This window comes from Gallus gallus, chromosome 6, assembly GCF_016699485.2.
Source record: "Gallus gallus isolate bGalGal1 chromosome 6, bGalGal1.mat.broiler.GRCg7b, whole genome shotgun sequence".
Lineage (NCBI taxonomy): Eukaryota > Metazoa > Chordata > Aves > Galliformes > Phasianidae > Gallus > Gallus gallus.
Window position 1 is genome coordinate 3,077,140 of NC_052537.1, and position 26,949 is coordinate 3,104,088.

General features: G+C 37.8%; 1 protein-coding gene across 6 annotated transcripts in view; it reads left to right on the forward strand.

Moving 5' to 3' along the window:
• The window catches only part of LDB3 (LIM domain binding 3), a 120,883-nt gene that overhangs the window by 3,915 nt on the left and 90,019 nt on the right, over positions 1–26,949 (forward strand). For 3 of the 6 annotated variants that reach the window (XM_015287989.4, XM_040702317.2, NM_001286261.3), the window contains exons 1-2: positions 1,917–1,953; positions 2,050–2,172. In XM_015287989.4, coding sequence (XP_015143475.1) covers positions 2,080–2,172 — 93 coding nt within the window. In that variant the 5' untranslated portion in view covers positions 1,917–1,953; positions 2,050–2,079. Of the gene's footprint in view, positions 1–1,916; positions 1,954–2,049; positions 2,173–26,949 lie in introns of those variants that run through there. The other 3 variants (XM_040702318.2, XM_040702319.2, XM_040702320.2) reach the window with 1 other exon arrangement.

A 26,949-nucleotide genomic window follows, 5' to 3' on the forward strand; every position in this document is an offset into this window, starting at 1 on the left:
TGTTTAAGTATAGGAAGGAATAGATCATCCATAAAAATGGAACCTCTCTTCTCTTTCTTTCTTTTTTTTTTTTTGTGATACTCTCTTTGCTAATGAAGTAATGGCTTGCCAGACTTGCCATGTTTGGTTTACTCTCGTTTCTGTTGCACTCTCCTGAACCTCTGTAATAGAGCCAAGAAATGACAGTAGAAAAAAGCAGTGAATTCCTGGAAAAGGGGAAGGAATAATGCAATAGGAACTTCTTTCATGTGTGAACTTTTAAAATTAAAAATTAAAAAAAGTCCTGCGCATGACTTAAAAAGGCCTACTAGATTTGTTGACAAGCCTGGAAGATCTGTGGTTCAGAGTATAGAAAGTACATCTTTTTTCTCCCCTCAAAATCATCATCCAAGTATCACTGGTTATGGCTTCATACAGAGATAGACAATGAATGTTTATAATGTTAAAAAAAAAAGTTATAAATACATGTGTAATAGGTATTTGTATGACATCAACCTATTCTCTTTCAATCTGTCTCTTGCTGTTTTCTTTGCTCTTGGTTTGAGCCAGTTCTACTGGCTGAGTATAGCTTTCACTCAAACCCATTAAAACTGCCACGTTATAATTCAACTTTGGGACTTGAAAATGTGGTTATGTTGTTTGGCCTTCTGTCTATGTGGAGGATAATTATTCCCTTGTACAAATGTTTTTTTTCTGCCACTATTCATACAAAACAAGCACTTACTGCCTTGTGGCTTTACAAAAATTATTGATCAACTTTGCAGATGAAGAGAGGCCATGACAGTATTTGTTCTCTGTAGTTCAACCATCAGTTTTCTGTGACATTAAGATGGGTGCATGGACAGATTTACTATCAGTGTTGAAGTGAGCTAGCGCATTCTGTGGTTTTGGTTGTCTTTTTAATTATCAGAGCTGAGCCTTTGCTTATTTTTCTCCTTAGCATAATGGGAATTTCTTTGTAATGTGAGGGTAAAAGCAGGGATGCTGCTGAAGTGTACTAGAGAACTTTTAGAGGTCCTGCACATATTAGTGACTTAAAAGTGGTGTTATTTCAAGTTGATAGCTTTATCCTAAGAGCAAAAGCTTTTCATTTATCTTAGATCTGCCAACAGATTGGCGGTTCCCCTTCCTTCAGATTCTCTACTTATTCTCAATCCAAAGGTGAAATGTATCTGATATTCCAAATGAGTTACAAAGTTTTTATGAAACATCTAGCATGAAGAGAATATAAACTAAGAAAAGTTGTGGAATGAGTTTAAGAAGCAGCTAGCTGATCATATTCTTAACCTTCCACTTAATTTCTATGCCTTTAGACAAATTGTATTAGAAACAGTATGACACTATGAGATCAAACTATGTTTCTGCTATGTGGATTACATGCTGCTTAGAAATATTTCATAATACCTGCATTCCAAGAGAAAAAGATTTAGTTGTTCCTTGAGAAAGTGTAAGTTGTGGTATCAGGAGCCAATAATGAAATTAAGGACTTCTCTTCTGGGACCAAATGTGTGTAGTATATAATTTACGTTTAACAGATTCATGTAAACTAAACTTAAACACTCCTTTGGTGCCTTTCTTGCTACATATACTACAAACAAGTACTTTCTATGTTACGTATTGCTGTGCAGTTCTGTTCTGAAGCAGAAGTTAATGGCTATATAGTTGTTTAATAAATCAGTAGTGAGATTTAGATGTTTGGGAGTTTAGGGTGGGACTTCATTTTACTTCAAAATGCATTTCACCCTGGAGTAATTGAATGTGAAGAGGGGCTTGAGAAGCCCAGAAAGATCTGTCCCCCCTCCCTGGGGGCTATATTAGACCTCTGAGTCATGAAGTCTTTGCATAGTAGGTGTCTGGTTACAAACCTTTTATGGGCCCTACTCAGCTGAGATATCAGCATCTGCATTATAGCTCCCATCTATTCTTAGGTGATATCCCAGCACGACTGAACAGGCAAGGCAGAAAGACTTGCTTATTTTTACAAAACTCTTCTCTCTCATACTACTTTTTTAACACTTTCTCTGTCTACCCCATCCTTCTGTTCTGCAGTGCCTTGCTGGCTTGTGAGAGAGGTACAGAATGGCTTACAGTGTGACTCTGAATGGACCTGGACCATGGGGCTTCCGACTGCAAGGGGGCAAGGACTTCAACATGCCCTTGACGATCTCTAGAGTAAGTGAACGAAAAGCTTCATTGAGCTTGTCTAGGTTGGAAAATAGCAGTAAACTGATTGCATGACCTGACCAAATAAAGTAGAGGATCTTTACAGGTAGGTCTGATGAAAGGATCTGAGAATACAATGTGGATTTCAAATACATCAGTTCAAGGCAAAGCCTGATGGTGTCTCAAAGGCACATCCTGCTTGTATATTTTTAAAAATGATGATGAACTTCCAGTTCTGTTTTGTACCGTGTTTCTTTTTCTGCTGACAGGGGCCTTACTGATGCAGTTTATTTTAGGGAAAGGATTAGAAGAACTGTGGATGTGAATAAACAATGGCATTTCAGGAAAGAAACTATGTAACAGCTTGTAAATACGTGAAATCTAGGTCCTCTCAAATTAAGTAGATAAGTTCCTCTTTTGAAGCAGTTAGAATAACTGGATGAAAATTAACCATGTCAAACAGAGGACTCAATGCTGAAATGAGGACTTAAATTATGCAGGAGCCTTCCATTTGTAGCTGATGAACAGTATGTGACTTAATAATTAATTACCCAGTGTATCTGTTGATTATAGATGAGTGCATTTATTTCCCAATAATCTCTCTTTTTTTCCCCCTCTAAGAACAATATTTCAAGGCATTGCAATGGAGTCTTATTATCTGAATTATGTCATTTCCACAACAGATCTTAGGGTTGAGTGACTACCAAAAAATTCACAAACATTTATCTTCCTCTTTTCTTACTGTATTCTATATAACTTCTGATTTGGTAACTGCTTCATGCTACTTCTTACAGCTCCCTCCTCCTTTTTTTTTTTGACAGCCTCAAATTCTTTCTAGAATGTTTAGATCTGTAGAGGTGTCTTCACAGATCATCTGCTGAAGGCTTATTGTTTTGCAAAGCAATGACTATAGAAGTTACTTAAGTGTTTAAAGAAATACCAGAATGATTTAATGAGATAAGTAGAATGCAAACAAATGGTCTGCTCCACTGGAGTGTGGGGTGGGATGGAAACCACCTCCACTACTTTGAAAACACCTCTTATAATGGAGAGAAAAATCTGTTAAACTGTAGATAGCAAATTGATAACTCTGCAATAGTCATGATTCAGAGTCACCAGTGAGCTTAAATCTTAACTATCCGATTTCATATTCAAACTGCAGTGCTCTCTTATTTCATCTCTTATACTAATGCACACTATTTTCTCCATAGAAACATATTTACCTTAATGTGAAGTTCTATAATGATCAGAAGAGCTCTTCATTTTGCAGAAGCAGTCTTTGTTCCATAATAATAGCAAAGAAATCTGTCTTGTAACAACAACAACAACAACAAAACACAAACCCTGCCCAGATAAATAAAATTTCTTTATTAACTTGTACTAGTTTCACTAGTGGTTTTACTGTCTGTTGAATATTTTTGGTATTTCCTTGTTGCATCCAAATTAAGTAAGTAGAGTTGCCAATGTAATTCTGTAGGCATTTTCATGACATTTTGCAGCCTGCCCTGTAAGATGTTTATTTTTTAAGCAGCTCATTTGTGCCAAGCGTCCTCCATTGAAGGGTCAGGGCTGTGGCACTTGCATGTTATGTGACAGCTAGAAATGAAAAGGCACTTGTTTCTAGGAGAACCTGTTGTCCCAGGTTACGATCTTGTAAGGCATACTCAATGTGCCCAAAGGCTGTATGATTATCCTGGGATTTTCAGAACTTCTGATGAGCATAAGTGGAACTGCAATGGTTGGATTCCCAGAGGTGAGGAGGTATTACCTCTTTACACAGCTGGGTACGTTTTTAGCAGTAGAAGCATCAGAAAGCACTTTTAAGTGTTCTGAAATCTTCCCCAGTGATGCTCAGTTTTTTAGCTGAGAGCTTTGTAGTCTGCCTTGAGGGAAAAAGCAGGCATGCAGAAATGAATATAGTTTCTTGTAGGGAGAGCTAGAGTAGGAGCTATTTTTAATTGGAACACAGTTTAATACATGGCTTTTGCCAAAGAAAAAAAAAGATATTGCAGGGACATTATCATCTTTCACATGAATATGTATTCAAACAGATCAGATATTTCCATTAGCAGCAATTTACAGTTGTGTGAGGTAAGCCTTAAACTCAACCACATTTGCAATCTTACTGTGTGGAAAGAGGAAAGTATACTGATTTCCAAGGCACTCTTGATGAGAGAGGAGGCAAAAACAAGTAGCAAGGAGTTGAAGTTGTATTCTTTTAACAATTAATTTTAAAAATAGACAGAAAGAATACTGTCCCCGCTCTACAAGACATCCTACCCTTTAGAATAAATTCTGTCGTGAGATGTAATGGACAGGTACTGGAGGCAGGAGAATAATATGGACAGGAATAGTTAAGCTGAGCATCTATCACTCCTACTGAAGTGAATGGGAGCTGTAGACTGTTGGCACTGCAAGAGCTGTCACAGGTGGCCTGATCATATGTGCAAATCTGCTCTTCCAAAATTAACATGGGCAGCAAAGCAGTTTGTTTTTTCATACTGCTTGCACGAACTGTCTGGGAGCAAGCAGAATTAATTTTATAGGCGTAATCCTGTGCAAGTATATAAGTGCTGTGTTGTGCTGTTACTTAAGATTGGGTGATTGTATGTGGATGGATGCAGCAGCAACGTCTCTTCATGTATTTGTGAATGATGATTGCTGAACAGCAAATATCATCTGGGAGGCAGACTGGCTTGCAGGTGTTTAAATGAGCTTAAAGGTACGCAGAAATATTGCCTCAAAGGGTAATAGCTTGTGACTGACATTGCCTAGGCTCCAAATCAAAAGCCAGAGCCTGAAGCTGAAGGAGATAGAGTTGAACAAAATATAAGAACTGTTTGGATTTTACTCTATTAAGTGAAGAAGTAAATGATATCTGATCATCATGTGAGTGAAATGAAGAGAAACAGGAAATAGTAATAGGAAAAATATTAGGTGCTCAGTATATTTATTTTGATACAAATAGCCTGAAACATTTATTTGGGAGGAAAATAAAACAAAGCTATTCTAGCACTTCTCATTTCACCTTCCTATGCTCTCTGGCATATATATGTCAATCTCCCACTCTACCTGCTTTTTCTGTACATATTCCTGTGATAATATTTCTTCTGTACTCTCATTTGTTTCACTCTGTATGGGTTATCAATGCCTTACAACAGGCAAGTGATGGCAAAAAAATGCCCTCTTGGCTTCTTTTCTCCTATACTTGAAGGCAGGAAACCTCAGGTTATCTAGGACAATCACTGTACGTTCTCTTAGTGTCACTTGGATGGATGTGTGGTTGACCGTACATTGTGATTATAAGAGTGAACTGTACCGTCACTCAGTTAAATGAAGGCATTGAACAAGATCACTTGAAATTCTGGGTCCACATCATGTGTTACACATCCATATCTGGTAAATCTAATCACTGAGTAGTCACAGCTCTAATCACACTGTAGTTACTATAACTATGGTGTGAGAAGCATTTGTCTTATCTCCAAATGTGATGTCTTTCAGAACCTTAAAAGCTGTAGATCAGCATTTAAATAGTTGATATTCCACATAGCTAATAGGTAGGTCTTATGTCCTCTAAAAGACTTCTTTGTTATATGCTAATGGTTAGAGATTTTCCCTCCTTTCTTCCCTCACCCCCCCAAAACTCAAATGAGTTTGAATCGATCTGAGAGGAATGAGCCATTGGACTTAAATGTAATGACTGTTTATGGCTAGATAAGCTGTGGTAACATCTTGTCACAGAATTGCAGTGGTTGGAAGGAACCTCAAGGGCTTGAGTCCCAAGTCACTGCTAAAGCAGGTTTCCTACAGCAGGTCACACAAATAGACATTCACGTGGGTCTTGGATGTCTCCTAAGAAGAAGACTTCAACCTCTGTGGGCAACTTGTTCCAGTGCTCTGTCACCCTTACCATAAAGAAGTTCTTCTGCATGTTTGTATGGAATTTACTATATTCAAGTTTTAGGCCATAGCTCCTTGTTCTATCTACTATACACCACTGAGAAGAGCCTGGCCTCATCCATTTGCCTTCTACTTCATAAGGGAGATGCTCCAGGTCCTTTATCATCTTTGTGACCCTCTGTTGGACTCCTAGGAGATCCCTGTCTTGCTTTTGAACTGGGGAGCCCAGAACTAGAAGTATTCTTCTAAATGTGGCCTCATTGGAGCAGAGTGGAGGGGGAAGATCACCTCCCTTGACCTGCTAGCAATGTTCTTTTTAATGCACCTCAGGATTACTGCTGGCCTTCTTGGCCATGAGGGCACACTGCTGGCTCATGGCCAACCTATTGTCCACCATTGTATGCATAAGTGGTTTCACATTCTTCCAGTCTTCTATAACTTAGCTTCAAAAAGGTCTTTGTGACAGAGAAGAGCTGTCAGAGCAGCTTTTAAGAACACTCCAGAGCTTTCGTACCTTCTAGTAATACGGTATCTATCCTGTGGGCATTAGTATTTCTTCAGGAGGATCTTTAATTTGTCGGTTGCTTCTTGAATGATAGTAGTCTTACCCAAAATCACAGGATACTGTATTTTATTATGTGAAGTCATTTGTACGTACACGTGTTGTTACAATGAGAAAACACTGATTACTTTAGATGGTTTTTTTTTGATTCCCAGCTAATTTGCCATCCAATTCTGTTATGTTTACTGCCCCAGATGTCTGAATTGATTGCATTTCTGTGGACTTTAATTCTGCAAGTAACTCCTGAAACACCTGGTTTTGGTACTATTTATCTGAGATATCACAGTAGTCAGCACTGACACTGCGTGACAATACAGTACAGAGAGCATTTATATGATAGGGTTGTATCTCTCAGCAAGCACAAGAGGTGCACGTATACTGAACTAGGAGGGAGGGAGCTAATCCCTGGGGTCCAGGGATCAGAACATTCCTGGATACTGGGCACTCAGTTCAAGCCTTTACTTTGAATAAAGCAGAACAGGGTTCTCAAGTTGGCTGTTCAGGTTCTCTGAGAAATGGGGCGTTATATATTCTGAGGTACAAGGTACAGGGCATTCCTTGTCTTGACCAAAACTACCATGTGGTCTGAGGAGTAACCTCACTGGGTGTTTCAGATAAGCTGCTAGCTATCTTGAAGGGTTTACTTTTTAACAAATGCTATTTTTGGTGATTCAGAGCAGTTTAATCACAAGAGATTTTTTTCCTCTTTGGTTAAGCAATCATGATAAAAGTAAGAGGATTTTTATTTCTCTCATATAAGAAAACCTTCTGAACTATCCACACAGCTTATTCCTACAATTTTAAACTCAGCATTTTAAGGGAAAGTGTTGTTAGATTTATTTAAATCTCAGCATCATCATGAAATGTAATTTGAATGTGTATTGTCTTCATCTAGTAACCTTCAGGAAGGATATTTGACTGCAGCTCTTTATCAAGTGATTTTTCTGTTGAAGAGAACATATACTCAGTTAAAAAGCCTTTTGTATATTTTTGTGTGATTAAAGTAATCACTAAATACTAGGGTTAATGCTAAAGGCCAGCAGCATATAAACAGTATTATGTACTTTGCACAGAATCTCTGCGGACATCACGAATAGCCCTATTTGAGATTCTGTTTCTCAATTGTTTCTCCTGAAATTCAGAACAGATACATGTAGTCCTGTTAGAATGTAGGCCGAGGTCATAATGGTCCATAATAGCTACTAGTAGCTTAAAGGATGTTACGTAACAAAGCCTGCTGCTCTGACTATTCTGACATAATGTAAAATTAGCAAATTGGAAGCTCTTTCTTTATTTCACTTGCTAAACAAAGCTGTTCTTTCAGGGTTGTGATTGCATCTGAAACACTAATGCTATTGTGGCATTATTTGTAGAAGAGTTCAGTTTATAAGAAATTAGACAATAGATTATATGCAATTACTAACTCAGTATTTCTTGGTGCAGAAGAAAACCAAGCACTCCATGGTGACTTTGCAGCTTGTTTCTCAAAGACGGATAAATATAATCTTTTCAGTAGGAAGGAGTAGTGTTAAATGGGATAAGAAATTTGGGCCCAAAAGTTATGAGGAAATTGAGAAGTTCAAGAATGGGGTAACCATAATTGTTTAGTCTTTATGTAAAAGGAAGAAATTTCTCAACCTCAGGAAACAAGTCCTCAGCTCAAATGAGTTCTATTCTTCTTAACATTAAGTGATTCTTGGCAACAGGAAATTACACTAAGATTAATTCCTCAACCTTTGACTGAATATTTAGTTGAGAATAGAGTTGACGTAGTATTTCAAGTAGTTGTCAGATTTAAATAATTATTAATAAAGGTAATTTTGCAGATGCTTTAGAACCAGTGAATACAGCAGGAGATAACTAATAAATTACGTATTTAAAGCTACTGAATGCTTTACAGCTTAAATGCACATAACTTTTTTTGTGATGTTTTTGTTAGTGTTGGATATCTGACCGTAGTAAATGGCAGTCTTCCACAACACAACAGATAACTCAGCCATTAAATCCATATGTTACCTCAAACTGTTGTTCAGCCATTGTGACATAAAGTGGAAACTTAGCTCTACAAGTATGCTAGCACTAATTTTCTATAGTAGCAATAGCAGTTCTCAATTGGTCTCTCTAGCTGTCTACTTAGCAGTGTCAGAAGATTGCTTTATAGTTATACAAAAGGTAGATTTAAAGAAAAAAAGTTTTTTAGTAGTACTCAGAGTACCAAAACAGTGTATCAAATGGGACAGTCTTTAATTATGATTTGTCACTGTCTCCAGCTAGCTCCAACCCTCAATTGGATATAATTGATTTATTGAGTGTAACTAGAAGTTTCTGTACAGAAGTACCTGAGATGCCATAATTTTATAATAAAATATTAAAAGCTGTCCAACATAATGAGATTTTGCTCTTCTTTGTTCACTGGGTTTTGTTGCAGAAAGAACTAGCTGCTCAGTTTGCAGATAAGTTATTAATCCCTAATGGGAGATCATGAGGAAGGAGGAGAGCTATGAACATGATAAAAATTGACACTTGCAAGTTTTATGGAAATAAATTTAAACAGTGTCTGACAATGTCAGCTATGTGCATTTTAAAATGAATAATGAGAAGGGTGACTTGTTTAGCATCTGAAAGGGCTGTTTCTTCTTGTACCATTGTAGTTAGTCTTAATAAAAAAGTTAGATGAATGAAACTTATTCTGAATTGGCTTTTTGTTACAATTGTCTAAATTCTTAGATCTTAATTTTGCAAAAGTATGTTATAATACTTAATAAATGGCGTTTCATAAATAATTAAATTCCTGTCAGTACAGAGTGAGGAAAGGGATGCCAACAAATGTGCTGTTCAGTCGCATTATATTGACTCATAATTTCAGTGATACAACTTAATTGTAAGTAAACATGTATCACCTGTCAAAGTCATCTGTATAGATGATGAAAAAATGACGTATGTAATTTAGGCCCTTAAGCTATGAGAGCAGCTAAGTGAATTAAAAGCTTGATTATATGAACTGTCAGTACAAAACTGGCCCTGAAGGCTTAGTCTATGGTTAGAACTCTTCCCCTAGGATATCTAAATAGGTAATCAATAACAGGTTGATGAAACGTATATATTTTTTCCCCACATACAAAGCTTTTTCTATATTATTCTGGAAACCTTTCAGGAACTGAGAGCAATTAGCTCTTAGTTACAGAGGGATAAAATAACATAATTTTTCCAGTCATTTTCTGTGTCAATGTTCTGTTTCTAGAAGTATCCTGAAAATAATTATTTTCTGGCTAATGAATGTCTCCAGCTGACATCTTCAGCATGCTTACTACAAGGTGACTCTTACTGTTAGCAGTGGCTAGCAGCCATTTTTCCAGAAAGTCAATGAGAACCTTCTCTTCTTTTAGGAAGGCGTGATGGATCAAATGTCTTCAAGGCATGCAAATCCCGTGGGTTGGGTAGAGTTACTTTCTGCACCTCTCACATATGTAGTTGGTGTTTTGATTATCCATGCCACAGGTGTTCAGTGCCTGAACACTATGAATATAGGTTTTAACCTTTCCCCAAAATCCTTCTAAATACACTTGATTTGTAGTGATGGCAGCTGAGGATTAGGAATAACAGCCTTTCATGTGCAGGCACCCTGTCTCTTCCCTTTCCTTGCTTAGAGCCCAAATTCCAGCTGCTGGGCTATTTTGGCTCCTTTACTTGCTGCTCTTGGTTAGTCATGTAACTAAAGGCAGAAGCCCTTGTTCTCACTAAAGGTAACTGGCTCAAAGAGTGCACTCTGTAGGCAATTTCTGGCTTTTCAGTTCAAAGTCAGTGTTAGTAACAATTAGCCTTTGTGGCATGAAGAAAAATAATATTAAGGCACTATAGTACTAGCTTTACCTGGTTAGGGTGGCATGTGTGCTCTTCAGAAGCCTCTGTGGGACTCTCATGCTATATTTAAAGCATCCTGTAACTTAGGAAGCTATTTGATTTGGAACGAATGCTGCATTTACCTCAAGCTTCTGGAATGGGACATAGTATCCAAAACTCCAAAAATACTACATGTAACCCCAGATTCTGGTACATAGTGCCAAATCAGAATGCTCTGGTATTAGGGTGAATTTGGTCTGCCTTTTCTTGATCGCTGGGACTATCCTCTATTTGAGAATGTCAGTGTTCTCTCCTTACCTAGTTATAGCTAGTTCAAAAACGGCCAAGGGCAGTTAGTGCTATGGCAGGTGTTTAAAAAATAAATGCCCAAAACAAGATGTTCTATGTCACTGGAGTTGGCAAAGTTAATCTAGGAAATAATGGTCTTCCTACTGCCTTAACTCTTCCTGTTAGGAGTTGCAAGATAAATATCCTCTGGACCTGCTGTCAAAATTGCTCTCCCATCTCGAAGGTTCTTGTCTCACTTTTTCACTTACTCTTGGATTTTTTGCATCATTTTAACTCCTATTGCCAGCTTTGCGGGGTGGGGCAAATGAGGATTTCATTATGTTGTTTGCTTTCCTAATTGCAAGAACTGGTCAAAATTCCTGAAGTGTCATCATCATCTTAAAGAGCAACAACAAACCAAACGTTTGAGCAGAATCTTTCTTCAGTTTGTCTACTCCTTCATTCTGCTGCTTCTGAGTGTAAATTAAAATGCGCTGTGTTGGTTGTATAGGTCTTGGTAGTTCAAGATGGGTGCTTGGAGGTAAGCTCCTGACAGAAAGGATGAACAGACCACTGGGTCCTAAAAATGTTTGGCTGTTTCATTCCCAAAGTATAACAAATGTACTGTCTGTCTTTGAGGGAAGGAATATCCCACAATTCAGAATTCTATGCCTTAGTTGTAGCAGCTGACTGCAAGGACAGGTACTGGTATTGCTGTGGTCACGTGGGGGAGTCACAGTGCTTTTGGCACTCATCCTTGCTTCATGAGGGATGGTGCTCTGCTGTCTCCTGACTCTGTGTGCTTGGAATGCTGTAGTGGGTTGCCTCCCCTTCCTGCCATTCCTTGTTCTGTCTCACCCATTCTCTCTTATCTGTCATCTTCTCTTTTCTTCAAGTTTTTGATGTTCAAATTTAGTGCACTGACTGGAAAAGCAAGATGAAGACTGCATTTGGGAACTAAAAGTTACTGATCCTTCTACAATGTGTTATAACTTCTTGTAAAACAGTGATGGGAAATATGAAAAGAATGTGTAGGATATAACAACACAAGAAGTTGGCTAATGGGAGTTACCTTATGGAGGCTCATAACCATGTGTGTAGCTGTGGGTTTTCCTGTTTCTCTGATTAAATGCCTTGCTATAGCAAATAGTTGGCTAGCCTGTTTTGCAGAGCTTTGCTTCCTCACCCTGCATAATTTTACTGTAGACTGCAACATCCAACTTATTCTCTGTAGAAAATATGCCAAGGGTGGAGAGTAGGAAATATTACTCTTGAAAAACACTAGTAGACAGTGGTTGTGAACATTTCCACCTATTCTTAGTGGCAAAACACAGTTAAGTTTCCCTATGTGGGAACATGTGCTTCTTTTCTAAACCTGTGTTGTCTTCCGGGACTAACATAATACACTTGATTGGTTTTCCAGAAATCATTCTTTAGGTAACCTCTAGAAATAGAGGCAAATAGAGGCAAACAAAATAGAGCTAAAAAATAATCTGCCCTGTAGAATAACAAGAACAAGCATTCAAAGAAAATGTTACGTGAATATATTCTTCTGCGTTCCAAGTGTTGCTGGAAAGACACTAATGACATGGATCAAAAAAGTCTGAATCTTTAACTTGTACAGATTCAGGGTATTTCTTTTATACAGTATGATATTGTGCTTTCAGCTTCAAGAGTCAGAGGTAAACACTGGAGGAGGTTTATGTTTATGTGAGCTCTGGAGAGTTGGAATTAATCCAGTTTTAATTTTGGATCATTTTCATAGACCTCATTCCAATACTGTTCTTAGCAAAAAACATGAGAAGAAGTCTAAGAATTGGTTATCCACATGAAAAAGATTGCTGTCTGGAAGAATGTGAAGCAAAGAGCTATAGGTATTTTTCCAGGGCATGTGAATTGTCATAGAGCTTATCTCAGCTTGAGGGAACATTTGGGGGAGTGTGGGGAGGAGTTCATCACTTCCACAATATTGAAGACATATTTGCAGTATGATTGACAAGATGAGGAGGTGGTATATCATTTCTTTCCGCATCAAGGGACTAGAAGCAAGTGAATCCAAAACTAGAACTTAGCTGCTTTATTTATCCCTTGAACAGGTGCAGTACAAGCAGCTGCAATAAGATCGTCATACGCTCCACCCATGATTCCCTGTAGTTCATGTGTCCTAAAGACAACCTCGAAAGTAGGCAGGACACTCCTGTACAGTAGTTTATTTTGTAAGTACAGTGCAGGATGCTGATCCTTCCCATGGAAACCCAGAACCGGATCCGAGTTGCATGCAATTTTGTGATATGGTTAAATGTTTCTTGGTTTTTTTTCTTGCAACTGAGTGTTTAGTTCTGTAGTTTAGTTTGGTCTGTAACTCTTTTGTTTTAATAAAATGTCTTCTCAGCCAGCAAACAGGACAAAAGAACAGTTGTAAATTTACTTCTGCTTAAAATTATTTGCCTCATAACAACTAGACTTTCAGTTAGCTACATTTGAGGAAAACATTGTTAAGAGTATTCCTGAATAATATTTCTTTTGTCTACATTCAATCTTGCTCCTCCTCCACTGATTTTGCAGGAATTAGATTGGATCTTCAAACTCTGGAGGCCATGGAAGTGCTTTTGTCAGATAACTGATTAAGCCCCCTTTCTTCAGTGAATAGAGGAAAAAATTAGGAATTTTTTTTTTTGCACTTAACTCTAGAACATTTACAGTGAATTTTCTGGCCTTGAGACTAACAGTCCTTAATTTTCATATTCTGCTAAAATATCTGCTCCTGGCTGCTGTCTGAGAGTAGTGACTGCCTGGCTTATGCAGTTGCCTTAATATGAGGATGTCTTAGTGCATATTAATTCTGTAAAAAGGGTCAGTGTAGAAACAATTCTTTAAGAAAACATCTTTTTTTCCACAGCAGTTCACCTATTTCAACAAGAACAAAATAGGGGTTGAAAAGCAAGGAAAGATAATTTCTAAAGTTTCCCTGGGAACAGAAGAGAGTGCATGTCATATTCTGAAGCTGTTCATACCTTCCCATTGATACCATAGTTGCATTAATGTGATAATCAGTAAAAATTATTTTTTCTTGATGTGTCACAAACTAGAATTGTTCTGGCTGAATTTGGAATCACTATATAGAAGCTGATGCGTCTATTCGTTCCCCAGTATTTATTTGAGTACTTCCATGTATTTTGGTGAAACCATCATATTAAACATTCCACGTCCCTATCTTTATTTTGAATTAAAATTATTTTAAAATAAAAAAGGAGGGGAGGAAATAAAATAATAGTATATTTGTACGCAAACATACCACTTCATGGGAGGATGTGTGATGTCCTTGGTGTACTTGTAGTTGTTGAGTTTCGAATTTCTGGTTGGTACTCAAGAAATGTACTCCCCCTTTTATCTTCTGAATATAAACAGAATGTGATCTGTGATTTGTCTTTGAATTTAAGTGACCTATAGAAAAATCTCATGCTTTTTTTCTAAATGTCTATGTTGAACAGATCCCCCTGATAAGGGTATATATATATGTTTATATATATATAATGTACACACTTTTCTCTGTCATTTGAATCATAGAATTGTTTGGAAGTTACCACTAAGATCACTCAGTTTGTACTTCTATGCTGCAGGCAGGGTTGCCAACCACTAAATCAAGCGCTAGACCAGACTGCCAGAGGTCCCATCCAACCTGGCCTCAAACACCTTCAGGAATGGAGCATCCGTAAACTCTCTGGTGTGCACCTGCAGCACCTCACCACCCTGTCAGTGAAAAATTTCTCCTGACATTTAATCTAATCTAAATTTCCCCTCTTTTAGTTTAAAACCTTGTCCTATCACTATTTACCCATGTAAAACAGTTGATTTCCCTTCTGTTTATAAGCTCCCCTCAAGTGCTGGAAGGTCTCCTCACAGCCTTTTCTTCTCTGGGCTGATCAAGCCCAGCTCCTTCAGCCTGTCTTCATAGGAGAGGTGCTCCAGCAGTCTGATCATCTTCCTGGCCCGTTCTGATGCAGCCCAGGATACTGTTGGTTTTCTGGGCTGCAAGTATGCGCTGCTTGTTCATCTTAAATTTTTCATCTACTAGAACGCTTAAGTTCTTCCCAGCAGGGCTGAATTGCACCATTTATTTTGTCCTATTTATTTTACGTTGCTACCAGAGTAAGTAAAAATCTAGTCTGAGCTGATGCTATGTTTATACTTTGTTTTGTTCAATTCCTTTAGAATTCTTTGATGTAAGACTTTGGATTTTTCTCTTAATTCCTGTAGTTTGTTTTTTCTAGTATTTGTCTGCTTTGTCTAACTAGACAATAGTTTTGCTGTCCATTGGATGAAATTCTAAAGCCTGTCCAAAAGGCTCTCTGTCTCCAGCAGCACTTGTCAGAGCAGGCACTGATGTGGACAAGTGAATAAATAGCCATTGATTCAACTGTGCATTTTGGTAGTTTTTCTTTAGTAATTTGGGTCACTTGTTTTGCAAGTAAGTTGCACCGTTATCATTCTCAGTTGGATAATATAACAGGGAGTGTGTCACAATCTCATGTCTAAGGCAAGCTGCCTATAAGCTGCACTTAAATCAGTATTAATATTAACCTCCGCTTAATGGTTTTCGTTTGATCTTTCCATAGACATGATTGTGTTCTTTCACTGGGAGGTAAAGTAGCTGTAAGATTAGACAAAGAGCACAAATATTGGAAGTATAAGCTTATTTCAAGACAATGATGTTGCAAGCAAGGTGTTAATATCAGTGGACTTAGATTTTTGCTTTATGTATCTTTTGCCATCCAAGCATTCTGCAATGTCCTGCTAGGACTGAGACAGAATTTTAAAGTTTGAGTTTGGACTCAGTAATGTCAGGAGAAATCATAGGCTCCAGTCTGAAAGAGGAGGCAGGACTGCAAGCGTGCTGGCATAGGACCATAATGAAGAAAGCTGGCCTGGCACCTATTGTTCTATAAAAACTCTTTACTCTAGCAACTGTGTTCTAATGAACAAAGGTGCCATCAATTTTAATTCAAACAAGGAAGCTGGAAGCTTGAAAAATAATTACTTCTGCTTCTATCTCAGTGCTTACGCAAACTGCTTACGCTGGGGCTTAGAACAAATATTTTCAGTTCATCTGTGTGTTATTTCAAATAGATTCTTGTGTTGGTGACGTTCCACTTTCAATACTCTTGTAGGGAGGAGGAAGGGGCAGCAGTGTACTATTTCTCAATCATGTGAGAAATTCAGTCTTTAAAGGACCAAAGTTCTTCAAGTCACAAAATTTTAGCTTGAATATAATTACAAAATCCTTTTGGTTTCACATATTTTTTTACTAAGTCTCTCTGATAAGCTCAATTTCAAATGTCTGATCTTATTCTTTTTTTTTTTTTTTAGTCCATGCTTTCATACTTCTATCAGAGTCAGTGAGATGCTATTGTTGGCAAGCCTCTAATGGACACTCCTGGAATTTCACTGCAAGAGCCATGACTTCTGTTTTATCTGAAATCTCACTGGCTCTTGATGACAGACAAACTCTGTTTTTAGCAATGCATTGAAGGTCAGGCAAATGACTGCTTTCCAAATAGAGTAACTGAAGATACTGGGACAGATTTATTCCTGGTATAATACCACCAGTTCTATGAAGTTACAGGGAAAATAGATTTGTAAAGAGCCTTGACAGTTAAAGGACAATACTTCCGTTCTCCTTCACTTGTGTGAAAAGGAGGTTAGAAAAAAAAATCATTTAATATAAAATTTCATTTCTATGAGTGATGCTACATTCCCTAAGATAAGAATATATTTACCTGGTATAAACCAAGCTAGCTTCATTAAGGAAACTGAGCACCATGGACTGTGCTTTTGTTTTTTCCTGATACCTGAAAATCTAGCTTGAAAGTTTTTAACCTAAGAGCAGGTCTTGAGGTTTTCTGACTGCTTATTTCTTAGGGTTGATCTAGAAAATGTGTAGGAAGTGCTAGGCTGCTTTCCTGGTGGCATTTAGGATAAATATTTATCACACATATTCAATTTTAGCTACAGGTTTTGCGTATCTCATGTCTATAGGCTGGCTATCAAGCAGACTGGTTAGATGTTTCTTTTTTTGCAAGCTATCCATGACCTTAATTCAGATATAAGGCAATAATGAGTTTGCAGTTGGGCCAAGAAAGGTAAGTAGTAATTTGTGAAAATGAAAACTTGACAGAGTTGTATCATTTCTCAGCTATTAGGGAGGGGATCACCAAAGTCTTTGTAGAATGACCACTTCAAAGGCTAACATTACTAGAAGCCACAAAGAATTTCTTACAGGAGAAAATGTGTTGCATCAATCACAGCCACACCGACAATTTCCAAATCCACATGGGAAGTGGAGGAGTGCATGCATGCTTGTGGATGCAGTAAGTGTATGAGTGTCAGCACAGGTTAGCTATGTCTAGTGAGGAGGTGCTTTTCATCTCCTACTTGAATTAACTGATCAGTCAGAAGTATCTAAAGCCATGGTTACAGAGAGGTCCTTTTGTTGGTAAAATGTTATTGTCTATGCCATATTACATACTAGTGGCTAGGGCTATTACTGATTACCAGTTTCCCATGACTTTAGGAGTTAGGAAAAGAAAAATTAGGATGAACTTTTTAACAGATGGTTGATTATTAAAAAAAAAAAAACTGTGTGAAATAAATGCAAATTGTATTACATTTTGTTTAATAGTTGCAAATACAATTTTTGCAGTTCAGTGGCCGAACTGTATCCCTTAAAGCTTCAACAGTGTTTTAATATGTAGGTTGCTTCAATAAGTAATGCCTCCTATTTATTTGTACGGAAACTACAATACCTGCAGTAATGCCGTCTGCTGGAATGAATTCTTGGCCACAAAACATTATTTTTCAATATAGTCACTACCATTAGCTGTGCACTTGGGCCAGCATGGAGGCCAAACAGCCTGCTTGCTGTACTTGTAAAATCTGTGTGGCTCTCCAGAACGTGGCTTATCTTTCACATCACTGTTGCCACTGCTGAAACATACCACCCACCACCTTGCTATGCTAGTATCATCTATTTGGACTCCATAAATGTTCAGCAAGTGTCAGTGGGGGCCATTTTTCTGCACAGAGGTATTCAATTCCACGCCTTTGCTTCATATGCTCTTCCATGTCAGATGCTGCCTCTCTGCTGCCATCTGTTGCATGGCAACAGCATGTAATGTAATATTGGTGGGAAGGTTGCACCTCTACTGCCCTACCACCAAGACCTACCTCTGACATTGTGGGCCAACTTAATAAAAGAGGAGGCATTAATTTTGGAGCAGCCCTCTACTTCAGTCTTGCTTTCACTAAGAAGTCACAGTTCAGCAAGTTTTTCCATCAGAAGGGCAAAATATTTTCCTAGTAATAGATATTCTGATGGTCAGGTAGTACAAACAGCTGTTCAAGTAATGAGGCAGGACTTCTTCCTGTTAGCTTAGCTTTGACTAATGCTATACCCTTAAAGGCTCTGCTTTCCCAAATTGTTCATGGCATATGTTTTTTAAATCCATAAAACAATCCTGCACTTGCTGTATACTCTGTTTTCTAATGCTGAAGCAAGTCTATGTTCTACTTGTGGCACCTGCTCTGGCACCTGTTTCAGCTACTTTAGGGTAGTACTGAGCATACTAATGTACTTAAAGCCCTGTCAGCACAGCTCTGATAAAGTCCCTTTGGAAAATGTATAGCTCTACCCTGAAATCATTTATCATAACTCATTAAGGGAGAGTTAATGAGCATTTAGTACTTGTAACAATTTGGATTAGTACCCTTTGTGAAATAGGGGTGTGTGTGCAAGTACGGGCCTCGTATAGTATAGGGGTACTTTCATCTTTAGCAAACTTAAACTATTTCCTGGTACAAATAGACGGAATATTTAAAAACTTGACAGTTAAAGTATTAACAAATACTTTTATACTGGAAGCTCTGAAGTCATCAGGTTCTGGAAACTGAATGCTGTATTTTGAAACATAGAAAATACTGTCACAACCTAATTTACAAGCTTGTAACAAATTGGTAAGTATTATTTTTTCCTTTAGTAACGTCAGCATATTCAAATGATGGGTTTAAAACATGGTGTATTATGATACCACTGACTGTGATGGAAACATCTGTGCTATGAACTAGCAAAAACTTTGTCCAGAGCCTATGTAAAATCATACAGAGCTCTCAATTTCTTTTGTGCTTATTATTTATTATAACTGGATTTGAATGTGTGCACAATCTACACAAGGATGATGCTTCCCAGTTGAACTGTTGAATTGATAAAAATATTTTAAAGAATTGAGAATTTTAAGAATCTTAATGTTAAGTCATAACCATCTAGTACAAAGAGAAAGGTGAGCTATACATTGGTTTGGCAAGAGGGCAGGCTAGGTGTGAGCCCTGCCTCACTTCACTCTCCTGTGAAGTGAGCTCACTGCAGCTCCAGCCATATTCACTACAGAGGGTGTATTTAATGTAAAGATGAGATGAACTTTCAAGCTCTTTACTACTGATAGGAAAAGGATGCTTGCTCTTTAGGACAGAAGAAAAAAATATAGTCTGTATACTCTTCTTAGCTTTATCTCTGTACTTACAAAATCAGCAAACGTTAACTTAAAACTGTAGTGGGAATCTTCTAGAATCCTACTGTAAATCAAAGGTATGTTTTCCAAATATTATTTAAGAAGATATAGTTGATATTTTACCCATGGTGAAAATGTCAACTAATTAACCATTTTCAGGTAGCTACAAAGTCACTTGTATTGTTATAAAGTAGTTAACAGAGAAACTGGAATGCTTTTGTTTGGACTCAAGAGATTAAGTTCAGGCTAAGTAATGGACAATTGGGACTACAGTATTTTTGCTGTGCTTATGCTCTATTTCTAATATGTTGGCAGTAAAAAACAAGAAAATTAAAATCCTGGGAGACAGTTCTTTGGTATTCCAAACAGGCTGGGCTCACAATAGGAATATGCTCAGTAGAATTCATTTCTGCACAAAACTCGTTGACTCACTAACTTCCACACCAGCTCGATTCACACCTCACCTGGGGAAGATACTTGAAGTCATGCTGTTTCAAAAGCTGTTTATCTAAGAACAGTTCTATTCTTTCCCTTGCTTTTTAAGAAGGATTTAACCATTGAACATTTAGACTTTCTGTTTTCTATTTATTTTTTGAGAACTGATTATCATTTTACCTTCTAATACAAGCACAAGACTTTCTAATTACAAACTGACAGAGCATAAACAGCACACTGTTTTTTTATCAGTCTTTACATAAGATAGGCATGACTTTGTGTCATATCTGAGTTGCAGTCAGCAGAAGCTGAACTTGACAGCCTAGTGCTTTTTCTCTGGATTATCATGTTGCACATTCTTAGAGGGCCATGTGTGGCTGAAAAAAAAGTGACCTCCAAAGAGTCATAACCAATACCTAACTGTCTGTAAAACTTCTGCACTCATTGCAAATCTCTTCATAGGGGCTGCAACAGATGCTAGAATTATGCATGAAATTGATGATTTCATGTCAATTCTATGTGTGACATTCTCACAGAGCAGTGGAGTTAGAAGAGGAATGATAATGTTTGCAAGTAGAGAATCAAGCCTGATGTTTTCTGAGACACGTTTTCTTCCCCAATTTTGACTTTTCCATTTTTCATTGTATTATATCAAGATCTCCTTTTAATACCTGGATGGCTTTTTTATACTAGTCTTCTGTATAATTTGCCTAAAATGGTGCTTAATGCCATGTTTTTCACTTTCAAACATATTTCTTGCTTGTCAATAGTACTTTATTACCCTGAGGTACAGGGCCAGAGCGGGTCCCACTGCACTAGGCACTGTACATGTATGGAAGAGAGCAGTCAATGCCTCACTGTTTAAAAGCAAAATTTCCTTACATTGCTGGAGCATCTTCATTGGCAAAGGCTGATAGATTAAAAAAGTTTGTGTTTGTATCCTCTCTGTGCAGTAGATGGCTTCATTATCAACTATCACATATGCTTAATATTTCTCACTGCAGTCTTGGCAGCCTCTCTCATTATTTCATATAATTCTATTGGTATGATTCTATTGCCAGGAGTGAGAGAAGACTAAAGATAGGTTAATATGAGTCTTTTTCTAGTTCTGACTTTGGATATCTCTAAAAGAATAGCATCTTCATAAAACATGAATTGTTATTTTGTAGCTATAGAATAAGAGGCTCATGTTGTTTTGTTGAATTTTACTTGTACATATTCTGGACTTGGTATGACCCAAAAGGCTCATTGGTGTTGTCTGGAGTTGTGTAGGAGATGTAAAATGGACGCAGAAGATAGAGGGCATTTCCTTTAGTCTTGGAAGTGATACAAGTAGGCAGAGGGGGAGGCCACTGAAGAAAATGCCTGTCATCAGCTGAGAGAGCCAGGTAGTTCTCTGTGGTGCTGTTTAAAAAAATGCCTAGTAAACGTTTGGGTGGATGTTGAGACTTCACTAGGCTGTTACGTGTAAGATGCATGCATTGCTCACATATTATGTTTATGTAATTTTACAGTCTCTCTTGAAGAGCTTTATAATTCTATAAATAGAAAACCTATCCTGGGATAGAGATTACTAAAACAGTTCCTTTTGGCACTTTGTCTGCCACAGAAATTTCCTCAGCTGCTCAATAATCATCCAAGTAATCCTAATTTTTTCATTTATTTCTGCTTCTTCATATTTGAAGTAAAAGGCTCCTATTGTTAAATAAGTGCATACTCACTCAGAGAGATGTTTTCTGCTACCATTGCAGTTGACACGTTCTTGATGTGGAGCTCCGTAAAGCTCTATTGCTGACTGCTAGTAAATAATTTATCTGCAAACATGATTCATGAGACTGAGCAATGTTAGTGAGTGTGATACTGTGAGAAGGAAGGATATTAAAAACAAACAAACAAAATAATGAAGAAGACCAGGAAGGATATGAGCCAGTCATTCATCAAGTAATCTCCTGATTTACGAGGCCTTAGAGAATCTTGGCCAAAAACAGTGTGACAACATAATAAAACAGAAATAGCTATAGATCTTGTTCATGTATGGGTGGTGTATAGCTCTGCAAAACTTTACTGTGAATATAACTCTGCCTGGAAAAAACTGAGATCTGGATGGACCTGAGATTTGCATGTTGAAATAAGGGAATACATCAATCTTTTGTCGTCTTCAGAGACGTTTTTACTTAAGACATACTTTCTGCAATCCAAAATGACACTTCAGGTTCTTTTTTTCTGACAAATCAGGATGATGCTCATATCCTGCAGTTTAGCTAGGTCTTCATTTGAGGTCAAAGTGGAGGGTTACATTTTTTCATGTGTTCCTTTCATTCCTCATTAGTAACAGACAAGTAGCAGTTTAATTAGCAGAAGGTATCTCTATGAAAGTAACCATTGTATATACTTTTTCATCTACAGAATTCATTGTTTAGTAATGCATTTTGTAGTAGATGGAGGAAAAGACGAATTGGTCATAGGCAGGCCACTTCAAACTTTCTCAGATTTAGTTGGGCAAATGGAAAACTTTGCTACTGCCTCCCCAAAACCAGTAGCTTATAACATGCTCTACTGCAGAAGTTAATATGTAATGTGGCCAAGGAAAGCATTGCTAACTCAAATTCTTAACTTGAATGCATTCTTTCCACGTACATAAATAGAGATGCCCTGTGAACATCTACTCCAGCACAGAATATGCAAACAAATAATCATAATTGGTGTATTTACCCTGGACCAGGAGAGGAAAATTCCCAATTTGGGCATGCTGAGTTTTGAAATTTACTGTGACTAGGTATGTCGCTCCTTACAACCTCTGATTCCAGTGCTACTGAGAAAAATGTCTGCAGTTTGCAAGGAAGGAATGGGGAGAAACAAAAAAGTAGCTTTGACATGGAAGTGAAGCACCTGCAGAACAATTTTAACATACAAGATGCACAGCTTCATGATCCATAGTGAGCCATGCTCTGAATTAAGCATAAATTAATATCTTAAACTAAAGTATAGATGCACATTAATCCACATAAAGCTTAGCTAAATATACCTAGAAGAATAAATATGTTTTTCACAGAACTTATGCATCTAAACTTTATTACCTAAGAACATTCATTAGATAGACGCCTAATCCATTTTCAAGTATCTACCTTAAACATCTATACTACTGATCATACAACAAAACTTGTAGACATCTTTGTAATTTGCTATTAGTTTCCTTCCAAGTTTGATTAATTACATGAGAGAGGTAGGAATGTATAAAACAGTAAGAGCTGAGAAGCCTATGCAGAGGGCATGCTTTCAAGGCCCTACCTGGAGCATTCCATTAAAATGTAGGCTTTAATCCAGCCTTAACTTGTTGCTGCTTATACCATTAAATGGTGAATGCCACATCTAGATGAGATAAAACAGGAAAGAAGCACAATACCCAGAAAGAATGGGGTGAAACATGGATCTAGAATAGCTTATCTACAAGACAGTGGTTCTCCAGGTTCCTAAAAGATTGGTAGATGAATGCTGAGAAATAGCTAGTACAATGATATTACTGCTGGCAAAGAAACAAAATTTCTTAATTGTAACAGCAAAAAGTAATATCAAAGTTGCTACTTTTTCCTGTTGTGGAAGTAGTTATATTTTTTCAAAAAATATTGTGAATATGCTGCTGAAAGGTATGGTGAGGTAAAAATGCCTTACTATTTTTGAGAACTCTAGAGACTGGGAGTTTAAACAACAACAAAAAATCTGAAAATTAAAAAACCCAGTCACTTATCCAAAGATAACTGAGTCTACTTGAACTGTGCACTCTGCTGAATTAGGAACCATGATATCATATTTTCCTACCTTTATCTGGGATGGAAATATCCCTAGAATATCTTTCCTTGCAGTGTTTGGGAATTTTTGAGTCATATTCGAGCCCAGAACTTGGACATAAAAATAGAAGACAGTGATGAGGGTGAGTGGCAGTGTTTGAACCTTCAAACACAGGTCAGTTTAGATGAAGAGCCATTCGCCACAGGCAAGCTAGTATTAACTACTTTAGGTCATTAATTTCTTAAAGCTCTTTCTAAATGATCTGCTTCTTTGTCAGCTTATGGCTTCTCAAATTTGAGACATTCTTGCTAAAACTTTCAGTGCACCCTTCTTGATGTTGCATTTTTTTACTTTACCTGTAATTTCAACTGTACTTTTCAGGGTTTATTGGCTTAGAAACAATATTGATGTTAGTTTAATGAAGATTTTTCTGTACCATTTTAGAATGGACTTTGTCTTCTATGTAGTGCTTTCTAATATTTTTCTAAGAAAAATTTCTAGGAAATAATGCAGGTAAGGAAGGGAGCTGACAAAGAAGTACTTTTGGGGAAGGAAGGCCAGGTTGAACTTTGTGTAGCACATCTGGCTGACATAATTTCTTTCAGGCCAGAAACGAAGCAAGCTTGTGAACCCTATATTATATAGGAGCCATACTTTCAGATCTTACTTGGCCTTGTGTTTCATCATGAGCTAAATGATGACTAGGGGAGAAGAGAAAGCAAGTGGTTAATCTTTTATGGTCACTGAATCTACTTTTGCTGCAATTCTGCCACAGGTGCAAAACGCTCTTGAAGATAAGGATAGTGTTTGATAGGTAGCTCATTCTGATAGTGCTGGGCAATCCAACTGGAAGAGACTCACATTGAAAAGCCTCTAAAACCTTGAAGACAGAATAAATAGTGACATTATACTGAATGTAGCTGATGCAAATTTAGTTCTGATTCAATGTATGTCATTGTGAACATGTGCTACATTTCATTTTTTCTTGTGCCTTTCTTTGCTCCTATAGCATCTGGAGGCAAAGCATGAAGTTGCATGCTATGTGTTTTTCATTTAGGGACAGGACTGCTATTTGCTGTGTCAAATTGGCTTCTAGTACTTAGTTGATCAGAGTAGGAATTATTCCCCTGGCAGGCAGAAACAGAAGAAACTCAATAAATATACACTTGGAAAGAATAGTTAACAGTAAACCTGCATCAAAGCACCCTAAGTTATAAACCCACAGGAGCAGAAGAGTCACTTACAGATTAAAAAACTGTGCTTTAGCCTCAGGATGTGCTCAAAGTAAAAGCTATTTTATTTTGAGTTGTTTAATATCAGAAGTGGCTGCAGGCCACTAAATGTCAAATGAATGCACATGGTGTTGTCTCAGATGCCCTTTCAGTGAGGTCTTACTGCTGCTAAGCAGATCAAAGCTGCTTCAAAATTATAAAGCACTGTGGTCTTGGTTATATAGCGTGAAAGGCCTTAAGCAGAAGGAACTTAAAAAGCAAATCTTACCATAGTGGCCAATAGGAGAAGACGCAACCTTCAGTTTCTTACTGATTCTTGTAGGGGTAGAGGAGACAAATTGCTTCTATCAGGAGATCGAAATGCAGAATGTAGATTGAAAGAAGCTGGAAGCTCTGATAATCTGAAGGGTGTACTGATAAGTAGGGAGAAAGAAGCATTTGGGGGAAAGAAATATTGACACTTGTGATCCTGTAAGCACTTAAAAGCTCAGTGTAACTTGGTTGCAGGGAGTTGTCCTGGAAATCTCCAGAAGGTGAAGCATCGGTACCTTAGCTATATTCTCAAATGTAGTTTCCATTAGGGATATTCAACTCTGGTACTGAAGAAGTTAGTAGCACACTATCATGGTACAATATATGATGACAGTAAACTGAATGGGTGCAACAGCTGTTTTTTGATGAAGTGTGGGAGAATAGAGATTATTAATGCTAGTACCATACAAGATTTAGAAAGCTGTGTAGTCTTCTGGCTATGCCAATATATCCTTTAAAAAGCTCCATCCACATTTGATTATCATCTGTAGACTTGGTGTACATAGGCTGGTCATTCCTCTTCGTGGCTCAGATCCAAAACATTTCAATTTCCCTTTATTTGCTTATTTAAACAAAAGATGGAGAACATTTCAACCAGATAAGGTGAAGTTGGGACCGAGGAGGGAAGGCTGGAATTCTTTCAAGGACAGAAGCCTTTACTCCCAAAATATTCCCCCCTAAAGCTTTCTTCCTATAAACAATGCCTATGTGCTTCCTTTTACTTCCCAGATGAAAGTCTTACGTTTGGTTTATTTTATCACCTGTGTCTATTTATCTTGATTAGAAGAGTGTTTTCTCAGTCTTTGAGGAGCCTTGTGGTAGTAATAAGCAGGAAGAAAATATTTAGTGTTGATTATGCAGGTGTCATTCCATAATGTTGTCGTATCTCCAGGCTGAGGTAAACTGGATGGCTCTAGTGCTAATAGCAGTTCTGCTGCTCTGCAGTAAAGATCTGACCATAGTGTTCTGAACTGTGTTTGACTGAATGTCCCACAAAATCTTTGTGCTTCTGATACTGTGGCTCATGATATCCAAGAGAGGTAGATTAAAGCTATTTTGGGTGTTCTCACATGTATTGTAACCTTCCCTCCTAACTAGAGATGAAACATAGCCTGAGAGGCCACTTCAGCATGCCTCTGCAGCATGCCAGCTCAGCTTTGCTTAGTATAAATAGAAACTCTTCAAGATGTCAATGGCATATTTTGCAGATCCCATGAGCATTCATTTAAGGTGGGCTTTGTTCTCCTATTAAAAACAAATTTTAAAAACCCTACTTTTATTTTAAAAGCCTCGTAGTATATTGGAAAGCAATAAGACATTTTATTTGGAAGATGGTAGCTGCAAAAAGGAAATTTTCTCTAGGCTTGATTAGTGTTGTCACAATCATAGAATCCTTAGAGATAGAAGGGACCTTTAAAGGTCATCTAGACTTCAACAGAGCTTTTGACACTGTCTCCCACACTGTCCTCCTGGAGAAGCCGGCAGCCCATGGCTTGCATGGATGCACTCTTTGCTGGGTAAAGAACTGACTGGATGGTCAGGTCCAGAGAGCAGTGGTGGATGGAGTTAAATCCGCTGGCAGTCGGTCACGAGTGGTGTTCCCCAGGAGTCGATACTGGGGTCTGTCCTGTTCAATATCTCTACTGATGATTCCATCTAGCCCAGCTTCCCTGCAGTGAACAGGGACATCCACAGCTAGATAGGTAGCCCAGGGCCAGGTCATAAAATCCTTAGAATTGGAAGGGACCTCTGAGGGCCATCGGGTCAAACTCCCCTGCAACAAACAGAGACATCACGGATAGATCAGGTTGTCCAGGGCCATATCCAGACTTGCCTTGAAAGTCTCCAGGGATGGGGCATCCACATCTCT